At 37.2% G+C, this 19,737-nt stretch overlaps 1 protein-coding gene across 1 annotated transcript in view; it reads right to left on the bottom strand.

Moving 5' to 3' along the window:
• Positions 1–19,737, bottom strand: part of ABCA13 (ATP binding cassette subfamily A member 13) — a 180,881-nt gene that overhangs the window by 72,542 nt on the left and 88,602 nt on the right. Inside the window, exons 36-40 of the mRNA XM_032118439.1 lie at positions 5,189–5,435; positions 4,150–4,239; positions 3,491–3,563; positions 1,818–1,936; positions 777–864 (exon numbers count right to left, since the gene is read on the bottom strand). Of these exons, the coding sequence (XP_031974330.1) occupies positions 777–864; positions 1,818–1,936; positions 3,491–3,563; positions 4,150–4,239; positions 5,189–5,435 (617 nt within the window). The remainder of the gene's footprint in view (positions 1–776; positions 865–1,817; positions 1,937–3,490; positions 3,564–4,149; positions 4,240–5,188; positions 5,436–19,737) is intronic.

Here is a 19,737-nt window from a genome sequence, read left to right as displayed (position 1 = left end):
CTGATATGCATCAATGTTTCTCCAAAACTGCTGTTCCTCTACTCATAACACATCTACATTTGAATGGATCGCAAAAGTCAAAGAAGAAGGATTATTCTAAGCACAACTAAAATAAAGGGCTTTTCCTTGAGGCCTTTTGGTATGCAGTGGAGTGGTACAGTATCTCCCTACCGTGAAAACTTGGGATGAGACCTGGAGGCTAACAAGCACTTACCAACGCAGGGGATTTTATTTCCCTTAGAATGTTTTAGAAAGGTTCTTCTGAGAAAAGGATGGTATATATGTTATGCAGAAGGAGCTGCTCCTAGAAAATGCTTTTACTCTTAGGGGAAAGGTGGTGAGAGAAATGAAGCAAAGCAAAGTATCCCTTGTAGGCATGAAAAAGCATCAATAGCCACTCCTTATTGTGATGTTCAGTGCACTTTGGCCAATTGTGACACTGGCTTTTTGGAGAAGACAGAAAAAAATTATTATTTGGCTGGCTATCTAGAAACAAGATTTAAACTTAGATTCTAAAATTAATTCACTGGAAAAAGGCAAGCAAACAAACAAAAGCTATATCATTTGACTGATTTAAAACTGTTTCTCAAACACAGGAGAATACTTCAAGAATTATGAACAGAGTTAGACTATAGGAGACAGAGGATTTTCTCCCAATTATTCAGTGCAAGGATTTTATGTAATGATTTATTATTTGCTAAGTGCTGTGATGTCTGAAGCCTGAAAAAGTAATCAATACATATATACAGATGTGCACACATGCATGCAACTCTTACCTTAGCCAGGGGCTGAGATTTGGTGTTATTCAATTTTTTATCTTGAAGTTCAAATGCTTTCCTCCCTCCAAAAGACCAACCACCATATCTGGTAGCAGAAATTAAAGTAACAAAGAGTGATCTGCTTTAAGCTTGCAGTTTGCTTGCAAGGGTAAAGTTGAGATAGCTACAATAATGCTTTCTTTTTCAACTAAAAGTAAAACTTCACCCCTCAAAAACTCCTCGTTAAAAAGGAAGGGGACAATGTAGTTTTTAATCAGGTCAATATTACTGGCTCTTTTCTAGCAAAGGTATTCCCTTAGATAAGAATTTTTGCTTTTTGAAAGCTGAAATCTCTGAGCAACAGGAAGGGTTGTAAGGTATTACTGACTTCCAGCAGCATCTTAAACAGCTTTATTTCTTCCTATTCCATTCATGTGCTAGCTCAAATCTTTCACCCAAAAATGCTTACCTCTCTTTATATTAAATCAGATACACCTTCTTTTAATACATAAGTGGCTAACACTTTCTTCTCCTCCATAAAATCATATTTAGTCTAATATTTCCACTTACATTATCAGCAGTGGTTGAGCTGTAAGGGCACATAAGTAGCTTCAAAATACAGCAGATAACCTCTGTTGCTGATATCACAGATTATGAAGTATTGCCAGGGGCATAGCAGCCCTTTTTACTTCAAAGAAAATTTTAATTGGAGCATATCCACCTCTGTTTGATTGAGTCTCTGAGGAATGGAAATTATCTTGTTCACCTGGTTTAGATATGCATCTCTGAGATGCTAAAATAACTCAGTACGTGGAAGAAAGTCCAGAGTATGCCTAGAGCCAATCATCATGCAACTGCTGGAGGAAGTTCTGAGATGAGACCACTGAGCGGCTGTCATGCTACCTTGAATGGCAGCCTGACTCTACGCCTTGATAACAATCACCAGATAAAGACAACTAACGTTTATATTCTCAGTGACAAATGTTTATTCCCTGGATCAGGAAGGACTATGGGGTTTATATGCAAATGACAGCCAAAAGCTAGACATTTTAAGGTTACCTTGTTTTGTTGGAAGACCACACTAAATACTCTTCCACAGGGAACCCTGAAAGATTATACAAAATATGTCCTCTCTTATTCTTCACATAGGGAGCAGAGGTATTGAAGCTTGAGCACATCTGAAAAAAAAGTATACATAAGTAAAGCATTTTTTTAAAACAGTGGCACTACATTTAGCCTTATTTTTGGATTTTTATGCAGATTTTACAGCATTTCTTTTTAACTGGATTTGCCTTTCTCAGCTTTAACAGATTTTCAATAAATTATGTTTAGTTTTGTAAAGCAACTCAAACGATTGTGTCAGCTACATATTAGAAATCCCTTTGATTTCTCTTGCAGCCCTGTCAGTCAGTTTGTTTTGAAAACGTCAAAACTTGTATATAAGTTTAGGAATGTTTACAGCAATGAAAGAGGCAAGACTGCTATTTCTTTGCTTTTCCTGAGAAGAAACACAAAATAGGCACCAGATAAATATGAGATGAAATCAAAATTCTAATTAACGTTATATGCTTCTAAAAATTTCATTGATGGGCTGAAGAAAAGAATAAAGGAAGATGTCTTCTAATGATTCAGTGGGACATTTTCACAACCAAAGAAAGGTGACAGATATTAGACTCAATTACCTCAGAAGCTTTACAAAGCACTTTATGTCAACCAACTGAAAAATTTTAATGCTTTTTTGATGTCTCGACCCTACAGAAATTAAAAATTCACTCTCAAAGATTGCTCATACATAGCTCACAGATACAAGTTCTGCCTCCATTGTCAAGCAACTTCTCTCCTTTCAGTTTTCATGGTTAATAGGCCTCTCCCTGTGTAAGTTCCCATTTGTATTTTATTCAACCTTCTTGTATTTTAGGTATAAGTTTCATTAGTATTAAAGACAAACTTATTCCTTGGGCAGAAAAACAAAAAACTAGTTTCCTCCTTTCATTTTTCCCAAAACAGTATTGCTATATTTCATATGCAACTCTTGTTCTAAATAATTATGTCTTTATAAACAAAAGAAACTTTTTTGTAGGATATTCCCTTTTGGGGAAGTACATTTGCCACCTCAGACACAGTTTCATACTCTTGTTTATTACTCAACCCAGAGCAAGTCAGCAGGAAAAGTCATTAGTCAAGAAGGTCAGAAATTCATTATGTTTTTCAAAATCCTTCATGTCTTCAAGCCTGATGTATTTTCAAACCCAAAATCCAAGCCAAAAGCAAACTCTAACAATTAAATCTCATTCATGTGTAGATTCCCTGGTGGGTTCTATCAGCTACGTTCACCCACACTTCCCTTTGAAAGTAGGCAGTGTTCCAGATGTTATGGAAGTGTTATACTTTAACCTTGTTGTACATGATGATTTTTCTTAATCAGAGTCCTGTAACACATTTAAAGTAAGTTGCATCTGCTGAAAATAGTTCGGCTGTCTCTGTTACTGTTATTTCAAATCAATCTATAGCCATTTCTAGTGCACATATGTGTTCATATACATCAACAAGAAATTTGTGTATAATTTCATTAGCTGAAACAGAAGTAAATCTCCAATCATAATAAGGCTGGACCTGTGAGGATTTATTTCCTCATCACTTTCACTAGCCCTTCAAAAACAGCAGCCAATGAATTAGAAATAATATAGGCACACATATTTTTTACATACATAAGTAAATAAAAAACTACATACCTCCTGTTCAGACACACATTCGCATGAATCCTGGGATGACATAGATTCTATCTGCCAGCATGAATTATTTTTTCTAATGGGAATAAATGTAATAAAAGTATAGCTATCAAATGAAAGGAATATATCACTTAACAGAAGAAATCCAGAGAGTAATGAGCAGATCTGGCATGCTGAACGCCTTCTTAGTATTTGATCACAGTGGCAGCTCTGTCTAAAGTGATACAAATTTTACTCATTTTTATCAAAGTTGATTTATTAAAAATATTTTTATAGGCATCGAATGAGCTTCATGTCTCATATTTGCAGCACTTACTAAAGCATTGTCACCACTGCATTCCTGAATTTGGAAATCTAGAATGCTTCCTAACAAGTATTTTCCTTATCATCTATTTATCCTTCCTATGGACACAAGACTTGATCAAAATCATCGTAAAATTAATCAGATTACTGCCACTGACTTTTAAGCTGTATAGATAAGACCTTTTAACAGTAAAGCCTACTTATGCTCTTTACCTGGATGCCAGCTCGTTTATCAGAACAGATTTGTCACTAACCCCATGCTGCCAAAAAAAGCCTAAGATAATCCATTACAGAGAAAGAAAAAAAATGAAAAGTTCAATACTTAAAATTAAGGAAATAGTTACATTAGTCACAATTACCCAGGTTGTGAATCTGTGCATGTGAGGTCCCAGTCAGAGAAATATCCCAGTAGAATCTGAGAAAGGTTTCCTAGGTTATCATCTTCAGTGCTGTTTAAAGTGGGCCACAGGGGTAAGGAGTGAAGGGGAAAGAAAAATTTTAAAAAAAGAAAATAAATAAAGACATATTAATATGTTTAGCTCTATTAACCTTCAGGCTCAAGGTCCTATGTATTTTCCAAGAAATTAAGGGACTATAAAATCCATGCATAGGAAACATACCAAAGTAATCTCATTTCAAAAAACTCTATGTGAGCATGTAAAGAAAATTCATTACAATTATGGCTAAACAAATCTCAACATCCACCCATGGGCATCATTCTCTTTATAATCCCTTATTCCTAGCAGTTAGCATGGCTAAAATTTTTATGCTTATAAAATAAATTTATATTATATTTATAAGTTCAAACAGCATCTTGTTATGTTTATCTGTACATTTGCACAGTAGAGAAAGTGACCCATACATGTGATATTCACTCTATAAAAATTAATTCTATAGATATTGTACACTAAAAGTCAATGAATAAATAAATAAATAAATAATCTAGTTGGTTTCAAAGCTGAACATTTAGAAATTAAGTTGAGTAAGAAGGGCAGCAGGCTTTGTTAATACTGTGTAGCATTTTTAAACCGAAGAATTGTTTTGAGAAAATAGCTTCAGTCCTAAGCAATTTTTTAAAATGAAGCATGCAAAGGATTGTTCAAATACACTTGTCCATTTACATATAAATGGTCATGGCTGGTATTGATTTGAGTTCAATCTTCTCCAAAGTCTTTGCTCTTTCCTCCAGAAAATCCTTCACACAAAGATTTTCTAATTTTATCTTTCCTTCATAATAATCTATAAAAGTGTACTAAACATCTGAGAAAAACCCCACATAACTATTCTCAAAAGTAACCTATCATTCTTTCTAGAATACAAACATTCTTTAAAATATGAGAACTCAAGGGTAAAGGTCCCAGAACACTGGATATTGATGATGATGGATGAGCCCTTTACCTAAAGAAGGATTCTGCATTGTCGTAAAGTCTTGGTGTCAGCTTGAGAGAAGGATAATTGATGGCCAGAGGCTTCACACTAAACAAGGCCATTGCCAGTGCAACAAAGAGGACGGGCAGCAGCACATTTGACAGGCTTCCTCTCCAGTCTCGCCTTATGTGGTGGAACCTTTTCATCAGAAGGGCCACAATCTGTATGAGAACAAGGCGGGCTCCACGCACACTCAAGGCTCCCGCAAGTGAAATATCTAAGTGAGACAAAGAAACAACCTCTTGACAAACAAGGAAAATCAAATTGAAATTTAATGCGCTACATTGTCAAATGTAGAACATAACGGCCTCTTAGCTCTAATAAAACCAAACTACATAAAACAAGCACATTCTCCTGAATGGAATAGTATAGCCCCATACCACATCACTTCCAAGTAAAACTAATTAACTAATTAACTCTTCCTATGAGAAAAAACAGATATTCAGTTAACACACTGCTATAGCTTCCTGTGCACAGCTAATGGCTTACTGAATACCTATTTTCCCTAGGTATTCCCTATGGTCCTGCAATGGTACAATCATTCCTTGTGCCTTGCCACCTTTGTTCCTGGAAAATTTACTTTGACAAACATGTCGTGTATTAGAACTAAGGTCTTGATCTACCTTGGCTGGAATCAGTGGCAACTTTTCCACAGAAATTTCAATGGATCATCTTCAGAGCATCTAACAGAGCATCACAGTTGCTAGGCACATGGATTCTCATAAAATCATTCCCTTCATTTCCCTGCTCATATGGGACTGATAAAATTTTCATATTTGTTAGTCAGTTCAGTTTTCAGAGCTCATGGGCTGTCCTTCAGATTCACATGGGAGTGTGTCCACAGCTCATTAACATCTCACCAATCAATCAGTTTGCTGATAGTCTCTCCCTTCATTTTATTTTATTTTATCATTCTCTGTCAGACACTTGTGAATCACACAAATCACTTTGCCTCCATTTTAGCCCCTAATGCCTTCTAGGTATGTGCAGGTTCTTATCAAATTCTCTTGCCTGTGGCCCTGCCCAACTGAATGTCCTTCATCCTCTTTCCTTCCTCACAGCATAGCAGTGTCTGGCAGATTTACTACCACAGGTATTTGCACTGTAGCAAGACTGAATAGCCAGTTTATTATAGTGCTCAGTGTCATGCTATATTTTATGAACCCTTGTGATTTGCCACTTTTTACCTTCCTTCTGCATACTGAGATCACTCTAAGCAGCATTTCCATGTTCCATGTTTAAACAACTATGTGTATGGAAGTTCTCAAGTAACCTCAAATTAATTGTCCTTCTCTTAAAGCCGTTTTTTCCTGAGTTTAATCCCCAAACCTTTGCATTGTTCTATCAGAGTTTTATCCAAGAAGTGAGGCAAACAGGGAGAAAAATTAATCAGAAAATAAGCCAAACTTCTGACCATGGTCATTGAGCAAAAGAGCTCAAATTCTGCACTCATTTCTCCAAGTAAATACAGGTTAATCACCCTCAGTCCCTGGGAAGGTCACACATCAAATTCTCCAGAAGATAACACCCAGGATATGAAAACCAAGAAATGACTGGGAATAAACATGATATATTTGTACTGTGTCACCTAGAGCTCAGCATGAGTACAGGGCTGGTTTGGTGAATGAAGGATGAGCAGCATGTGCTGTTTATTCTGATTTAACAAAGCCTGTGATGTGGTCTCCCACAGTTGAATGGGGTGTGGAGGACCACAATGATCACTGGCGGGACTGACAGACACCATTCTGCAGTCTGGGAGCAGGGATACCGGATCCAGCTGAGGAGCAGCTGGTTAGTAGGGGTGCCCCTCGGGGGCAACGATGAGGAAAACACTGGCTAACAGTACTTTTTAACACAGATGTGTGTGCATACCTGCACCTGGAGGGGATCCACCCTGTTTGGAGTCATCTTAATGTCAGGCACTGTGGACAAGGAGAACCTGCTGGCAGCAGGAGCAGCTCTCTGGCAGCACCTAAGGATGCTAGTGGCATCAGGGAGCAAAATCCCTGCTCAGGGAAAGGACAAGCTGCAACAGGCACCAGCTGGTATCTGGGAAATTCTGATATCATATACCAGGAAAATAAATTTCACTGTGAAGAAGACAACTGAAACTCAAGACCAGACTGGACATGGCACTAAGTAACCTGCTCTTGACCTGCTTGACCGGCATTTTCAATATTAGTATTATCTGATTTTAACAGACTATAATTAACTCTAATTAATTTGGGGGTTATTTTGGGGAAAGGGAAAGGGGGGAAATTCCGGTATTTATTCCGTTAAGTTCACAACCAAATGTTGGGGTTTTTTTCCTCAGAAAATCCCATAGAACAGAAATTCTTTCCTTAGGCAGTTCTAATCACAGCCATAGCTTGCTAATTTGACAGCTAACACAAATGGGATTTAAGGTTTTTAGTCTCTCTGGAGAGAAAAAGTAGTTTCAGAATTCAGATTCTGGCTCAGCATTCAAGTGCCCTGATCAAGAAGGATTACATTTTAGGTTTGGAATTTTTTATTCTGTAATTTGGAGTAGGAGGAGGAGACATTCTTGTTAAGAATTTTTTTAAAGAAAACTTCTTAGAAATGTATTAAGTTCTTCATATTATCATGGTAAGACTCTCAATAGTTGTTGCAATACAAAATTGAGACACTCAGAGGCAGAAAAATTTTCGGGGTACAAGTGGTTTTAGAATAAAACACATCCAGTAAGTGCTTCCAGCTCAGAATCCTTGAAATTGTAAAGTATGCTATCTCTCATTTATCAAAGTAGCAAAATGCCAGAACAGAAGCACAGAATTAGATATTTTTTGTAGTCCCAGACTTGTTTATAGATCATATGCATGAAATGTGAATGAAAGAGGCTTCAAAACATTTGACCCTTTGAATCTCTGAAAGGCAACCATGACATCTACTTTCCGGGGACAGAAAGGAAAATCAGACCTGCCATTCATTCCTTTTTCTTGACAAACAGAGCAGAGAGAAATTATAACAAATTAATTCAGATTGCCAAAGGAACGGAAACTGTCACCATGAATATAAATAATTGTCCATTTTGCCCAATATCCTGACTCTTACTCAATATTCATAACGCCAGTGAGCCAAGACATATCCCAAGAAGATGCAATAAACCATTATAGTGGAAGTATATGTTTGACTGTTTGACTCAGGCACTTCTTTTTTTAAAAGTGATTTATCTTCTTCAAAACCTCATATGTTTATTATTTAAAATTCTAACTTAAAAGGGTGCCAAATATCTTTCTGAAGTATCTTAAATTTCCATCTTTGTGACCTTGAATTCTGTCATTTCTTTGTGTTTCAGATACATAAAACAAAATTCTTGTTTATCTGTTTTGAATTTATTCTATTTGATGATACTGGATGGGCTCTTAAATCTTGCTTTAGGAGACAGGTTATAGAAGTTTTCAACCCATCTTCTGCATAAACAATCTCAACCTTTCACTCTCCTCTTATAAAAATCTTTACAGTCCTAATCAACCTCGCCACTTGTCTCAAGTCCTCTTATATTAACACTGTATCAGTCTCAAGATTTATTGTGTTCAATGCAGCTATCTATCAGATGTGGAAACACTACTGATTTATGCTACAGTATTATGCATTCTTGTACTGATCCACTTGTTTTCTTTATGCATCATACCACTTCATCTCACTGCAGCCACACTGTGAAAAGTAGCCTGCATTGGGTTTTCCATAATTGACTCAGTATGGCTTTCAAGATTCCCAAGGTATTAAATCACGCTTTCAACTAGAACCTACAGAATTAATTTTTGCTTCATAAAGCTTGTAAGTAATTGACCACCTACATCTGGTATGTATGTCAGGATGCATAAAAACAGCATACGTTTGTGGGAAAACAGCTTCTGATTATCACTGAGAATCATAAAGGCTAGAAGACAAGACCAGCTGACCTCTCTGTTATGAAGTCAATTTTTATGCAGAAAGCTTATGAAAATATCCTCATTAATAATTTAGATCATAGAATTAAAAACCTGACCCAACTGTTAGAAGCTGTCTTGCTTGACTTACGATTGCCATTATCCACCAGAAGGCCAATTATACTCACAATTAACTTCCCAATTCATCCAGACTCTCCTTTGTATTATGGACAAGATTTTTGCTGGTTTCCAATACATATAGGTTAATATTAGGTACAGGGAAACAAAACAAGTCCTAGAAACAAAAATCTAGAAACAAAGATTTTCAAAATCCTTGCCTATAGACTACTCTGGAATTAGGAGCAGAAGAAATTATTGTAGAAGTCTCTGACTTGGTATTAGATGGTCCTTTTGTCCTGTGTTTTGCACTTCTAGAAAATGATGTAATTCTAATCTTTTTTCATGGTGCATAAGGAAAGAGTGGCTATGCAATGGATGTGTTCACAGCCAGGAGGATACCTGTTCAATTCTACTTCTGTCACTTTGGCATTTAGACAAGTCATTTAGAGGAGGTCCAGATTTTGGGAAGATAATCCTGGAACTGCAATACCCTGGCAAAACAGTTGAGCTAGCTCATATGAAACTGGTTGCATTCAGAGGCAGTACATATTTATTGGCTTATCAGAAGTTTTGCGCCAACAAGTAGTTCTAAGCTGAGCAAGTGAACTGACATAATTCTGCATTTCAGCACATGCCACACTGGCCCAGAGGCAGTACTAGCCCACCAATCTGTGCACAGCATTCCATTAGAAGATATAAAAATGTCTTTCCTCTTCTTGCACATTTTTCTACTCATTATAAAAATTAGTATAATATTGATTTTGTTTCCAGGAGGATTTTGAAGACTGATTTTCATGTGGGAAATTTGGATAAAAGGTGCTTTCATGATGTAAAGTATAAAGGGAATGCATCTGGTCTGTGTTTCATACTGTGACTGATTCTTGCTTATATATAATAGGGTAATGAGCTCTCTCTATCCAGATCTGGCCAGAAAAATATTTATTTTGGGGGGAAATTTCACAAGAGAAGTTCCCTTGTGGCATTTTTAGATATAAATCCTCCTATTCCTCCCCTCAGAGTATTTTTAAGTTTAGGCATTTTGAACATTTCTTCTAAAAAATTGGTTTAAATTGTTTCCATCCTAAGAATTTCCTGTCTTACAGTTTCTCCCTTTCCACACATATTGATTTATCCAATTAAGTAACATTTTTGAAGGGAAAACCTGTGGGGTTTTAATTAAAACTTTAGTTTTATATTTTGATCCCCAGATCCCAAAATGGGATTCTTCATGGGCCTGAAGACCTTTCAAAGTAATAGAGATCTAGGTAACTGTAGAGTTCATCAGTAGAATTAACATGTTTTAAAGCCAAAGCATTGGTGTCTGTCGCTGCCCAACCTTCTAAAGAACCCCCTTCACAACTCAAATCTCCCATGCCCTTTTCCTCAAGCCAGACAATTGACTGATTAGAAGATTTCCTTCCTTTATCTAGGATATTATTCTTGTTCAAGATCTGACACGCTTAATATTTTGTTACAGTGAAGACTACTGAAAGGATAGCATGAACAATACATCTGATTCCTATTGAAAAATCAAGAAAGAACCAGCATAACCAGAATAAAGTGCTGCATACTCTCACTGAAGAAACTCCAACACCCAAATCTCACAGTCCAAAACCCTGTCCCTAGAAAAACTACCAGCACACTAATAAAGGAGCCTCTTTAGGCTCTTAATTCTTTTTTATTTCCCAGAATAAGGGGTGTGAACAGAAGTTCATTTGTACACAAAAAGCTTAGGAAAAGAATGGGGCAAACTCCTATCAAACTCTCACTCTATACAGAAGAAATACATTCTACAGTCAGGGCTAAACAGAGTGTGTTACACAGCAATGTGTAAGGGGCTGAAGAACTGGTAGGATACCATTGCACATAAATCTTAGGAGAAACACTTTACAGCACCCTCACACTCACCAGGTTGGAGAGGAGATATATCTGACTTTCACCGGTTAAATGAAAGACAGATGTGTAAAGTAGGATTGTGCAGAAGAAAAAGTGTAAAATATCCAGATGTTAGAAAGCAAAAAGCCTTCATCCATAAAATATTTTTTTTTTACTCTTTCTTGCTGTATTGTTATCAAAGCAGTGACAGAGGTTCATCCAAGCAAGAGCGCTTGATCCTGGACAGCACTCTTTGCATCCACAATTTTCATTTAGGCTTGTCGCAGGAGATGAACACATTGTACAGATAACATAAGGCACATAATTAAATGATAATGGGAAATACATTTGCAGAGAAGGACAACAAATCTAATGAAGGGCCTGGAGCACAAGTCTTATGTGAAGTGGCTGAGGGAGCTGGGGTTGTGTAGCCTGCAGAGAAGGAGGCTCAGGGGTGACCTTATCACTCTCTACAACCACCTGAAAGGAGGCTGTGGCCAGGTGGGGATTGGTCTCTTCTCCCAGCCAACCAGTGACAGGACAAGAGGACATTGTCTTAAGCTGCAACGAGGGAGTTTTAGGTAGGACATCAGGAGGAATTTCTTCACAGAAAGTGTGATGCAACATTGGACTGGACTGCCCAGGGAAGTATAGGAGTCACTGTCCCTGGAGGTATTTAAGGAAAGACTGGATGTGGCGCTCAGTGCCGTGGTCTAGTTGACATGGGGGTGTTAGGTCATAGGTTGGATTCAATGATCTCAGAGCTCTTTTCCTACCTAAATGATTCTGTGATTCTGATTCCGTAAATTTTTTAACAACTAAAATGAGCTCCAGTCTTTTTTATTATTTTTTTGGGAGAGGAGGAACTGTTAAAAACAAGGAATTTTCAGTTTATAGTTTCACGTGAAATATGACTGATACGAACACTTCAAGCACTGCTCTAAAATACTCTCCTCCTCTTGGACCTTAACCCTACCTTCCATGGCATAGTTTTGGGATAGGTAATGAGCAGATCTGTAAATAATTAAAATCAGGACTAATTTTTGAGTACTGAATAACCCAACTGAAGAGAATACATTACAATAGTTCTCAAAATAACCTGAATAGAATACATTACCTAGATTCTCAAGAGCTCATTAAGGAGCTCATAATGCAGCAAATTACTATTCCTGTCCCCCAAACTCTCCAACTTTTGTAGAGTTTACTACATGAACTTGATCAGAGTCCATATCTGAATCTACTTTTTCTACAGCCAACCAGCATCAGACTGTGCTGCTGCAAAGATCTACACAAGAGTCAGAACAGATTTATGTGTGAAAAATAATCCAACTCAAGGTCTTTATTTTCTCTCCAGGCATAACATAGACTCATTTACATTATGAACATCATCCTTTAATTTCAAGAACTTGCATTTTAAAAGTTACCACATACTAAATGTATGAACAATAACAAAGCAATGAGCACCACTGAATGAAAGCAAAATATTTCTTAACAATTACGCAAAGTAGATTAAAACTAAAAATTAGATTCCAGTTCTCCTTTCCATGTTCACAGACAATCACAACTACTTATAGCTAACATTATAATTCTATTATATGAACTATGAATTTAGGTATCTGAAATGCCTATTCAATACAGAAAGAAGGCAAGCCAGCCTCTTCAATTAACATAACTGATACTGAAGTGCCTACAGAATTTCCTGACTGTTTTAACCTTCTATTTAATGCAAAAATACTCAGTCTCATGCCACTGCAAAAACCCATTAAGCTTTGTCATCACTCGTATCAAAATAACAGAAAATCTTCTAAAAGTAAAAATGCCAGACCATGCAACAGCACTGCATGTGTGGTAGTAGATAAAAACTTTAGAGCAGATGTGCATCACAACCAGTCTCTATTTTAAGAGTAAATTTGGGGAAGCAAGAAAGTCCAAATGGCATTTAGCAAGTAAATAAAATAGTTAGAAAGACAATGAACTGAGACCTCTGCTTTTAATTTATGGACCTGCTTTATACTCTTGCCTTCCCAAACCTATTTGTCTGTTTTATCTACTCATTGCACTCAGTCTTAAAACTAGACTGCAAGCTGTCAGAGGTGTTAAGGACCTTGATTTTTATTCTTACTATTAGTCTGTAGGGTGTTTGGAACAACAGGACATGACTTTAGATTGGGTTTCCAAGGCACCACAGTGCGTATATTGCACAATAATAGCTACTACAGCAGCCCAGGAAAAACAACACCCCTGTTGCTGCTCAAGTGTGAGATGATGTCAAAACACCCCTTGTTGTTTTTACTAGTATGGAAATGGGCAGGAATGTAGCCACAGAAGAAACTTGACTTAATGTATATTTATTTTGGAACATAACACTTCCAGGTTATAACAGCACTGTCATTACTTTCAGTGAAGGGAATTAATTTTGTAGGGCAAAATACTCTATTTCCTTGCCTTCTGCAGCCATAAGAACACAAACAGTACATGAGCATCAAGAAATGGGAAACAATAGTGCTGCCTTCCTATCCATCACCCTACAGACTCCATGGAGAGCCAAATGCAGTTGCTACACTGACTGCCAAGCTAATCTGGTTAATGGCCACCTAAGCTAGTCTGGACCTGATGGAAGAGAAGGACACACTGCTGAATGCACTGTTCCCATAACTCATAAATAGAGGGTTTCAATTGTTTCTACATTTGTGATGCCTAAAACAATCTCTGTTTTTACATTTCCATTATTTTTTCTGCTTTGCCTTGATTTATATCTCTTCCCTTCATTCTAGTTGGGATTTTTGCCAGCTGACACCACACTGAAAAAGAAGTTTGCATTAAATAACAAGTAGGTTTTTTAGATCTGTGGGGTGAACTCCACTGAGGCTGGGGCAACTTCATCATTATGGGATGGGCATATTCTTTGAATACAAAAAAAAAACAAACAAAAAAAAAAAGAGAAGTATTCAGTCAGGTAGACAGACTATCATGCCTTGGAAAAGAAAATAAGTGCAGATTTGAAAACTCTAAGTCACTGATTCTGAGTTTCTGCATGGTTAACTTGCAACATTAACAGCTATGCTAATTTCAATTTCCAGGAGATAATTTTCCAAATAGATATCCTTTTATTGCAGTACTATTGCCCCTGTAGTGATGCACCTGCAATGAATTGCCACATGGAGGAGAAGGCAAGTAAAGGAAGAGCTGAAAAACAAGCACGGAATGGTGGCTACGAAAAGGAAGCCTATTTACACCTTCTGTCTGTCATCTTTGAAGGTACAAAAGTCGAGGAGAAGCACAGTCTGTCAGAATTGCAAAAAAAATCCTAATTCATTTCATATGTATCTATATAACTATGTCAGACTTGGCCAAAAGAAAGAATACATTTGTGCATGCACAGGCAAGCAACCATCAGATACACCTTGTGCACTAGACATACCCTCCTACTACAATAAGCAGCACACTTGTTGAGGTTGGTTCCTTTTCTTTCTAGAATACTCAGGAAGTTGTTAGAATTCAACCCACTAAATTCAACCTATAGACTCAAGTTACAACATTTCAGCATTGAATCCAATGCAGACAACAGGGCTACAACCCACAGTGCTTTTGCTGTGTTTGGTGAAAAACTGGTGAAAGGGCAGGACAGCCACAAAATCTGAATGTTTGCTTTACCACTGCCCATAACATTGCATGTGAGACTTAATGCTAAATGCCTTAGCATTTCCAACTAGACAGATTAAATATAGCAAAGGAAGAAAGAACTATATATTCAAACCAGGTGTTCTCAAACACTTCCCACTGGTAACTTGCTTCCCAGAAAGGGAACTTTTAAATAGCAACTGTCCATTTTTGTACTGCAGATGACTTCTGTCATTCAGCTTCTCAGCTTGCAGTGAGTGGCCTTTGAAAACACTGTATACAGCACTCTGGAACAAACCTCTTGGAATTGCTCAGAAAAAAATGAGACATCAAATGGAGAAAACAACTTCAGCAGGGCCCAGATTTCACCCTGACAGAAAAGGACATTCTGACCCACTTTAACTTTTAGAATTTGTGCAAGTATTACCTTAATACAAACAAAGTACTTAGTCTAAAATATTGCAGCTCCCATAATCAAGAATATTTTTAGACCCTATCTCTACTGGAGTTCTTCTATTAATAATACAATCATATCAAATTTTGTGCAGGGAAACAATTCCAAACTGAAAGTTCGGCAGGAGGCATGTTTTATTCAGATCTGAAGCTATAGCAAACAATTGAAAAATGTGTTTGATGAATAATCTCTTTCCTCAGGTATTCTGGTATCTGCCTGAGGAATAGTGGTATTAAACAGCATAATGGATCTTGATTAACAGAACCAAATGCTCCATTTTCTCTAATGTCTCAAATGAATATGTTAACATAAATAAACTGTGAAATTGACCAAGAGATCGATAGAAGCAGAAAAAAATTACATGGCTAAAAATTTCCACCTATACAAAAGTCCAACACCAGGTCTACCATCATGAAGTCCCACATATTTCAAATGAGGAATTGGCTAGCAACAGTGTAGTGTACAACTTGTATCAAGATGTCACCTTGTGACCTGTACAAGGTTATCGTATGAACAGTTGGCAAAAAATGGTGCAGTCCTAAGTGCTCCACATACTGCTCTACATACTGAAGCTACTTTGCATGTTGCCCCTGTAATTCCTAAACCAGTTTTTAGTTAATTTTGAGAAAAAAAACCCAAAACATGTAGTACCGCAGAATGCTGCTAGTAGTGAGAAAACAGATGTGTGAATATTGCTAAAGTTTTTTGTTGGCTTTTGTTGCACAAAATGAATGTTTTAGCAACAGAGCAGAGACAACAATTTCACCAAAGGAGATACTTTTGAGAAGGCACTGGACAGGTGAAAATCTAGTTTCATGTGGAAGCATCAGCCTCAAAGAGAGCTTTACTGGCACAACTAAGATGTGTAGCACACCTTCTACATATGTATGGTATTTACTCAATAGATGAGGCAAGATGTTAAGGAGATTCCATGAAGCCCTTTCCCTAAGCAATGCTCTGTTAAGTAAGAAGGAAAAGTAAGCATCTTACTCTTGATAAGCATTTCTTAAAAAAATTGTTCATTTACATTACTTACATAATTTAAATTAAAGTGTCTGTATTTGCTGGTGCAACAGCATTAATAAAGCAAAACTGTTTTAAAATACTTGTGTGCATGTGTGAACATACACACACGCTTTCTTCATCTGTAAAAATATATGTATACAAACATGAAAAGATCTATAAAACGTACTCTCCACTTGTGAGCTGAAGCAAGGCAAGAAACCATTGAAATTTACTTTTCATATAAAACCTAAAGACTATTAGCAACAAATATTTTCTGACACCTTATGTATGACTTTGTGTTAATTATCTAAGAGTGAAAATTTTCTCCAATAGATAGGCCCCATATTATGAGGGAGAGAAATAGTAGTTTATCTAGAACATGAGATATAAATGCTATCTTTGGAAAAATCCAATTGCTGAACCTCAAAAAAAAGCATAATCCAAAAGAATTTAACTGTTTAAACTAGGAAGAAAGTATTACTTCATATGTTGCATTCGTGTTACACCAGGCAACCCATCATTGCTGTGACGTGTGGCAATCCATTGTTGTTTAAATTTCAGTTGAGTTTTGGAGAACAGATTATCACATAAATCATATACTGAATACAGATTTTTGATGATGCTGCAAATGTGAAAAAAAGTGGAATACCTGCAAAAAGCGCATGCAGGTCATTCTGAAAAGCAGCAAATGAACACAGGAATGCTGGCTGCCAGATCTAAGTTATCCTCTGAGGAAGAGTTCTACTTCCCTTATATGGTTTTATTTCTTTCCTATTTTTTTTAATTACTTAGACATCATTACAACATGAAATGGAAGACAAGCAGTCCTCCAGAATGGAGAATTTGGCTTCTGAATATTTCTTTAAAAGACATGATTTTAAAAATGCCATGAAAGATCATATAGGCTGTCAATACTTTTATCCAGTCTGTAGCTGTTGTAAGAGCCTCAACAAAATATAGGAACTAAAAGAAAACAACAGGACATCCAGGAGTGCAAAGGAAAGATTGGAGGTAGAGACACACACACACAGAAGGGAGCACTAGCAAGGATGAGGGGCAAGAGTCGCTGTATGAAGAAATACGCTGTCAATAAGAAATCAAAGAAGGGCTTATAGGCAAGACATGAGAGCTACACAACTGAGATTATTTGATTACTTGCTTTTCAAGATATTAAGGGGGCTCACATTCTAACAATTATCTTTCGATAAATAAAGCTTTCCTAATGCACCTACAACTATCTGTATTCTTTATCCTACAGCTCAAAGAAATATCTGAACATAGTGGATGAGCTTCCAAAGAGTTTCCCTTCTAAAGCAAGCACTGTTAATAACTAACACACAAAACAATTCAGATTAGGACAAAGGCAAGGAAACAGGTTGTCAGAAAAAATCATGTTCGCAATATTATCATATTCTCATACATGCATATGAGGCAGTAAGACCTGAGAGATGTTAATATCAAATACAATTTTCTGTTTAGAAGGCTCTTTAGATATGTGGAAATTCAATATATAGTCATCATCATCAGAGATTGCATCAGTTCTGGTGACCCACAACTTAAATAAAGTCTCCCTGAGGATTCTGCTTCTTCTATCTTAGGCAGGATAGAAGAGGCATCATCTCTTTCATCATAAGATGGGGCTATGCAACAACTTTCCTCAATTGTTATCAGATTGTAGTCTGAAGGTTACTATTTCCAGTTTCTAACTTACTGAAGTCTGAATCCATATCTGTAACACAACATACTGGTTCAAGCACACTTTCCACTCAAAATGAGACTCATATGTTTTAAGAACAAGAAAAATACCAAATTACAGGAAAGGAGCTACTAAGTCACTTTCATAAAGTGACTTTTATGAAACCAACTCAATTCCATCAAGAGCATACTTTCATGAGCAATTAGTTGGTTTTCAAAATACAAATTTCAAAACAATTTGTTGTTTTGTTCTCTGGTTCAGTACAACTTGCAGGAATCTGTAGTCTTTTTTTTCAAGTGAGCCCCCTTTTGGCAGGTGCTTTACTGACCATTTTCTTCTCTAGTGCTGAAGACAAAAAAAAGGTCTCTGTGAGAAGGGCAGACAGGGTCAATTTCTTTCACATATCAGAAGCAAGGAGATGAATGTGAGGACAAGGAGGCTAGGAATATGGATGAGCTTCTTGGCACTGTAAGAATAGCATCCTTTACTAGAAAACAGCTGTATTTCTATTGTTTTTCAACAGCCCTCTAATGTCTGAGCCTACCCAAGAGAGAATCCAAGATGTTCATACTGTGGATGAAAAGTAGAAAAGAACCAGACAGCAATCACAAAGAAAACAACTTGTAGGGGATGAGAGAAGAAAGTAGTGGGTAAAAAAATATTAAACACCTGAGGAAGGAGGAAGAAACTGACAATTTGCTTTCAGAAGGATAGAAGGATTTACAGTTACACACGTACTGAGAAAGCAAATTCATATATAAACCTTAAACAACTCAAATGATCTTATTTTCAAAATCAGCTAACTTTTGTGACAATTGATAGGTAACATTATAAAGATGCTCCATTCTTATTCTGTCCTTCAGAGAATATTGAAAGGGTGAAGAAAGCAAGATTCAGGTTTAAGGGATAGAAAGCTAAATATTTAAAGAGGCAAAATTAAGTTTTCAACACATGCAAGAATCATGAGATTTCCTGCAAGAAACTAATTAAAACAACAGTAAAAAAAGCTAAAGGAAAATACAATGTATCCAAGATTTTTAGACCAGCTATTTTGACAGTTCTTTTTCAGGGTTTCATGCTGAATTTAAGTGGTAATGTTATCTATACTGTTAGACTGCCAGAGACTGAAACTTAGGCTTTATCTTCTATCAGTAGATAGCAAAAATTTGAAAATTTTAATACCAGTGTTCATGTCAGCAGCCACTTCTAAACAGAGACAGTGATGCTTTGTGTCCACAATATTCTTCTCATAAATCAAGTTACATTTTGTAAGGTGGAGTATTGAATTAATTCCTAGGTCCTTTTATGCAAATTTTACAGGGAAAAGTATTACAGCTGGTGGTGGGGTCAGTAGCTCTGACCCAGGAAGAGGTGACCGGTCCGGGGAGATGGTCCCGAAAGGAATTGCCTTCCCGAGGCCTGGTGTCTTCCCTCAGCTGCTGGCAGGAGGGCCCTTGCAGAGACTGTCAGCTCTTTAGGGATTATCAGCTCGTGATTTCAGCTCAGCTCTGCAGGGCAGCCTCCAGGCCAAAGCCAGACCAGAGAGAGACGAGAGGCTCGTGTGGCTGGTTCCGCACGGAGGTAGCTTTATTGTGGGTCTGTACTCCGACGAAGGGGAAAGCCAGGGACGAGAGCTCTCCCTGTCCCACAGGGGCAGAGGGCTTAGCTTTCATAGGGATACAGGGGATGGGTGAAGTCCAATGGGTTACAAAGGATCTGCATAGGGTCTCCTAAAGGATTGTGGGTCTGTCTTTTCTCACCGTGACTAAAGAAGTGGTTGCCTTTCCAGGGAGTCCTGCTGGGCGATTGTGAAATCTCAGCAGAGATCCCTCCAGGGCAGGGGCTGGGCATACCCCAC

This window comes from Corvus moneduloides, chromosome 1, assembly GCF_009650955.1.
Source record: "Corvus moneduloides isolate bCorMon1 chromosome 1, bCorMon1.pri, whole genome shotgun sequence".
Taxonomy (NCBI): Eukaryota; Metazoa; Chordata; class Aves; order Passeriformes; family Corvidae; genus Corvus; species Corvus moneduloides.
The sequence above is the reverse complement of the archived record's forward strand: the minus strand, read 5'-3'. Positions and strand labels throughout refer to the sequence as shown.